Source organism: Trachurus trachurus (genome assembly GCF_905171665.1).
Source record: "Trachurus trachurus genome assembly, chromosome: 6".
Classification (NCBI taxonomy): domain Eukaryota; kingdom Metazoa; phylum Chordata; class Actinopteri; order Carangiformes; family Carangidae; genus Trachurus; species Trachurus trachurus.
In genome coordinates this window covers 11134199-11140557 of record NC_139897.1, presented here as the reverse complement: position 1 = coordinate 11140557, position 6359 = coordinate 11134199, and the positions used below count along the sequence as shown (strand labels likewise).

At 45.0% G+C, this 6359-nt stretch overlaps 1 protein-coding gene across 1 annotated transcript; it reads left to right on the top strand.

The window, feature by feature from the left end:
* Window positions 1-231: 231 nt before the first annotated feature.
* LOC310987381 (ribonuclease P protein subunit p25-like protein) lies at window positions 232-882 on the top strand (the record flags this gene model as incomplete). The annotated part of the gene is made up of 1 exon (XM_083973593.1): window positions 232-882. The coding sequence occupies one exon, from the start codon at window positions 232-234 to the stop codon at window positions 880-882; it is 651 nt and encodes a 216-aa protein (XP_083829719.1).
* Between the last annotated feature and the right edge of the window lie 5477 nt (window positions 883-6359).

Here is a 6359-nt window from a genome sequence, read left to right as displayed (position 1 = left end):
CTGTCCTCAGTACTGAATAGAACAAGGACATCTTTTCCTTCACGTCAGTGGGATTAGAGGAAGAAATGCCCTCTTCATCCTGCTGGCTGTCATCTCAGCACTCCGAAGACGAAATGGAGATGCAGTTTGGACAGAAGACACAGAGAAGATCAAGATAAAGCAACTGCAATAGACACCATCCTGAACTGTTATTTTGTTGCTTTCTAAGCATGGACTGAACCCAGAGGTCAGATGAGGAGTTCAAATGCTGCGTATAGCACAATAATGGAACCACAATCTGTTTCATTCAACGCGCCTGTCACGTCTTCATCCTTGTCTTCAAAACTTGGCCAGACCAACTTCAGGAGAATCAGCAGCACAGAGGACAGCCGTCCCTATCCCATACCCGGCCTGGCAGATGACACCCTGCACATGCGGGTGCGAGAAGGAAGCAAGATCCGCAATTTACTGAGGTTTGTAACAACTCACATGCAAGAGGAGGGAAGAGACAACAACGGGACATCACTGAGACAGGTGGTCTTCACTGGTACAGGCAGAGGAGTCACCAAGACCATCACCTGTGTGGAGATCCTGAAACGCACGGTGGCAGGGCTGCACCAGGTGTCCAAACTCTACTACACCACCGTGAAGGAGGTTCGGGAGAGTCCGCGACAGGGAGCGCCAGGTACAGCCAGGCAGAGGACAGTCCCAGCCATCTGTATCCTGCTCTCTAAAGACCCTCTGGATCCCCTGGAGCCTGGATACCAAGCTCCACATCCCCCCTGTGTTCCCACAGAGGAGGGAGAGAGACGTAGAGCTCCGATCAGGCCGGCTCACGATCCCTCCTCACAGCACACAGCCAAGAGACTCTGTCCGGATGACTGGAGTTTATGTTCCCCCTGAAAGTCCGCAGTTTGTCTCCATTATGTAAAATAATCAGGAAAATAGCGTTTGTCAGGTTTGATCAGAGGGTTTTTATCACATATTTTTAACAAGATCAAGTTTGCCTAAAGATATGAAATGCCTGTAAATGATGTTAATGTGGGTAAGGAGTGATTTGTAGCAATACATTAAATCTGTCTTTTGTTAAACTTTACAAATGTTGTTACAAAGAGTAACAATATAACATATTTGATGAAATTACTACTAGCAGTAGGTAGTTTTAATGTTTGCATTTATGTATTTGAAATATCTGATCTCATTCTGAAGCATTTGTTGTGTTGTTTTCTAATTTTGGGGGGTTATTTGTTCATAAGTGAAAATGGATCAGAAGATATTGATGATTTTATTAATGGTTGACTTTCATATACTTTATGTATGTGTCTTCACTTGCATAAATAAATAAATAAACTAGCACGGAAATGTATCTCAGCTTGCGTTTTAGACTCTGTTGGAAAGAGTATGCATCTTTTATTTGGATAGAAATATAAATCCACTATACAGAACAGAAGCAATGCAAACCTCGTATTGAATTCATAGAGAGCGACAAATGTATTTTTTCTTACCAAATTATCTCAAAGCTGTCGATCAATCTTTCTTCAAGTGAGTTACTGTGAAAACAGAGTATGCAAACTCTCATACTCATCCTGAGAGATGATAATTTACAGGCAATCCTTAGGGAAAAAAATTGACCGTTTTGTAAGAACTGTTGTGTGGTTGGCTACTTGGGGTCACTGGACATTTTTGCTTCCTACTTGTACAGCACATGAGTACATACACCTGCTAATGCAGATACTTAGTGCTGGAAGGTGAGGCTTTAATTGTGCAGCATATTATTTTCCTGTATGGAGTAACTGAAGTTCTGCTAGGTGTTTTTATGGTTATCCCATCCACTGAAATATCTTGTAGCCTATATTTACTGAACTTCCCTGTGAACTTCCCTCTGTTGCTGGTCCATGCAAATGCAGGTATTAAATAGCCTATTCAAAATATTTTTTCTGTGCCATGTAATAGCCTACAGTTCAACAACACCACACACCACATCCTCCAAAATGATCATACAGTTGAATAGATACTTCCCAAAACAGTTTCACTGATTATAACCACTATGAAGTGCCACAGGACCTCTATACTCAACTGTAGGCTACTATTGAGTGCACAAGACTATACAGGTTTTAGTTACAGTAGATGTTTCGATTTTATCCATCACACACACAGCACCATCAGGGAGGTGTCTGCAGCATGATGACATATAGCCAGAATCATAAAAAAACATGATGAACAAGTCTAGTCCTGCAACAGATGGTCTGACCTCCACAGAGTCGTCTCTACATCATGGAGTCAGCGTGGGATCACATGAAGAGACAGGAGGTGAACCCACATGGGGACCTGTGGCATGTTCTCCAACGTTTGGATCTAGAAAAGTAGTTTGAAAATGTGTATAAATAAGAGAACTGGTGACATTTTTTAGGCATTGGTTTGTGAGAAAAAGCTCCCGCACACTGTCAACACTTGCAGAGGTTTTATTGAGCAACGTTTCGGTCCTGAGACCTTCGTCAGGTTCTAAAGGTGTGTGGGAGGAGGCGGTATAAATAACCTCGGAACCAATCAGCGTCCTCACGTGACAACACCACAGAGAAAAAGTTACATATAGTGTCAACAAAATATACACATTGTATCAAAATACACATTACATTAAAGAATCTCATACATTAAGAAAAAATTCGAATAATTAAAAGTTTTTTAAATATCGAAAATAGGAATTGTATTTTCGATATTTTCGATATGAGATGATGTTGTTTTCGATGTGGGGTGATGTTTTGTTCGGTCTCCTTACATGTAGGCCTATTTCAGAAATGTAGGCTACTTAAATCGTTGGATGTCCTAGTATTTTGTCGAAAAGATGTTTTTCTAGATATTTTTTCTATAGGCTATTCTTTGTTTCCCCGAGTGCCCCTCAGGGTCTTAAAAAATCTTAAAAAACCTTAAAAAACTTTTAATTATTCGAATTTTTTCTTAATGTATGAGATTCTTTAATGTAATGTGTATTTTGATACAATGTGTATATTTTGTTGACACTATAGTGTCAACAAAATAAAAAAAAGTTACATATATATATGTAACTTTTTCTCTGTGGTGTTGTCACGTGAGGACGCTGATTGGTTCCGAGGTTATTTATACCGCCTCCTCCCTCACACACCTTTAGAACCTGACGAAGGTCTCAGGACCGAAACGTTGCTCAATAAAAAAAAAAATGATGACAGTGTGCGGGAGCTTTTTCTCACGTTACTCGACCACCAGGTCTTCTCCTACGCACCAGTCCGTCCGTGCCGGAGTGCACAAGTTTCAGCCAGGCAGAGGCGGTCCTGGCTAGTTTTACGCCCTGGGCGAAACCATCCCTTGGTGCCCCCCCCCAAAAAAAAAAAAAAAAAACTCACCAACGAACAAACACAGGAATATATTATAATCAGTGTTGGGGGGGTTTCTTTTAAAATTTATTCCCCTACAGATTACTGATTACATGTCCCAAAATCTGTAATCTGTAATGCATTTCGATTACTCAAGTAAAGTAATACTAGTACTTTCTGGATTACTTTTAGCTTATTTCAAAATCACCTGCCTGAGCGCCTTTAACACTGAATTTGATCTTACACATGATCTTATAGGCTACCATGGCTCCTTTAAATTAAACCATCAATAAATGTGTTGTCAAACCACAGTTTAATTTGTTATTGATCATCCAGCCATATTTAAATGATTTTTTAAAATAGCCAATCACATAAAATTATAGGCTTAGGCTATATTAAAACTGAGCAGCTTGAACCTCTAAAAAAAAATCACAATTTAAAATAGTTTTTGTTTGTGAGTGTAGGGCCAGCAACATGATGATATTTTGAATATTAAGTAATGACAGTGTTATGGGATTGGTGTGTGTATCCCTTTAAGAGCGAGTGCAGGGGGGTGACGTGAGTGTGTGCGTATGTGTGTTCAGTGAAGAGAGGAGGAAGAGCGGTAGTTTTGGTGTGAGTGCAGGAGAATAACAAGAGGAGAGAGAGGACAAAAGTGTATTCCGACGTGCATATGGTTGAAAATAAAGCTGCTGTTCAAAAGTCAAGCCGAGTCCTGTTGCTTCCACTGCTGTGAGGGAGTTAACCCCGACGACGTCGGCCCTGGAGGAGATCTCCCCTGCGCCCCCGACTACGGTCAGGACGAGCTGAGCAGGAAAGGTTAACACTGGCGACCACGAAGGGACTTTGCAACGTTCCAGGAATAAAAAGCAGTGGTGAGCGGACAACGGTGAAATAAACCGGGACAGTTAAGCTAGGCTGAAGTTGACTGTTTGCTATAACCTGTACAGCTAATATGGCAGCCCACAGCCAATTCCCGGCTGTCGCAGATGTGTGTGGACAAGTCACTAGCCACTCGAACCCGTTCATGATGCTAACGGCAGCTAACGAGAATATAATAGAAGTACAAACAGAAAATGTGAGCAAGAGAAGACATGCTAACCCCTTTATCTGTGAAGAGGAGCCAGTTAACATGTGGCAAAGAGAGACTGAGTCACAGCATGAGCCCCCAAACCTCAAGTGGTTGAGCACCAACCCCTTCCTGAAATACATTGAGGCCAGCCACGGCTATGACGGTGCGGATAATGCACAAGACCACTGTTCCCCCATGCAGAGTCAACAAGCTCACAGCCAACCATTAAAGCAACAATGTGTAATTTTGCCCCCTTCTGCCACTGTTATAGCCCCTCACACCAATCCATTTTCCCCTGTGCACCAAAGCAGTTTCGCCCAAAGCACCCCTGTCCCTAGTCACCCCCCACGTTACACCAGCACCAGACTGCACACCCCCAGCTACAACCCACCAGAAACTGTGCAATTAAAGGGCCCTTCCACTGAAATTGTCCAGCCCAGGTCACATCCATGGCAGCCTCACAGCACATACCAGCCTTCATCTGAGAGTGAGGATGATTATGATCACAGAGAGAGAGTCCCCACCTTACGCCCTGGTCAGTACGACGGCACAACTCCGTGGAATGAATTCCTACACAGGTTCGAGAGCTGTGCAAAAGCAAATCGTTGGTCGGAGAGGACGATGGTGATCCAGTTAAAGTTCTGCCTGGTGGGAGCTGCAGGGGCCATCATTCACAGGAACCCTCGGTCTTCACGGTGGGATTATTGCCGCTTGGTGGAGGAAATGGAAACTGCATACGGCCACTCATCGGAGAATGCAGCTGCAGTGGCTATTGAACTGAGACAGCGTGTCCGCCAAGTGGGCGAGGCTCTTCATGTGTTGAGAGACGACATATATGGTAAAGTGTCTATAGCTTACAGTGACAGAACAGAGGCTGAACAAGACGCCATAGGCGTTGAAGTGTTCACTAATGCTGTGGGGGACGCAGAGATCGTACAGAGACTATTAGAACAGCGGCCCCGCACACTAGCCCAAGCCTATGACATTGCCCGCCGCCACGAAACCACCAAGCGGGCGGCGTCATATGTGACCAGCCTCATGCACTCAGGGGCACGCAATATGGCTGAACGGCGGCCCCGAGCAGCTGTAATCAGAGCAGGCATCGAGATGGAGGAACCGGAGCCAACTGCTGCATCCCCGGTAGCCAGCTGGAGGCCTCAATCTCATTCACACAGCCCCAATTATCCAACACGCCGGGGGAAGGGGCGTAGAGAACTTCAATGGGAGGAAGTACGTTGCCACAACTGCTCAGGCTTGGGCCACATGAAGAGGAACTGCCCCTCGCCAAAGCAGAGCACCAAAGCCCAAGCTCCACCAGCCTCCCCTGAAATCCCAGAGCCCGCTGTACTTCACCTTAAACCCCAAGGTCAGGAAATGAGCATTTACATGCTGGTGCATGAACTGGAAGTATGTGCTGTGTTAGACAGTGGGGCAAGGAAGAGTGTGCTGCCTTTACGTCACTACAATACAATTAACCCAGATGTTCGCCCTTCCCTTCAACCATCTGGGGTAAAGACTCTGCTTGGTGTTGGCCCTGGTGACATACCTGTCCTCGGCGAAGCTTATGTTCTTGTTCAGATTAACAACCGACAGGTCAGCGTGCATTTCCTGGTTGCTGATATAGCTGGTGATGAAGTGCTCCTTGGCCATCCATTCCTGGTTCAAGCCCATGCACGCCTTGATTTTGGAAACCATCGTATCGTGTTGTTCGGGGAGGAGGTGCCATACTTCCAGTCACAAAGCAAGCCTAGGACACTGGCAGTGAGAGTGGCCCGGACTGTGCTGCTGGAGGCCGGTGAGGAGTATGTGGTACCAGGCCACACCCACTGTGGGAGACTGTTCAAAGGCGAGGTGTTACTAAGCCCCACCAAAGGTTTTGTGGAAAAACACAAGGTGCTGGTTGCCCGTGCAGTGGTGGAAGCTCAAGCCCTTAAGGTTGTGCCCCTCCGCATCTTCAATCC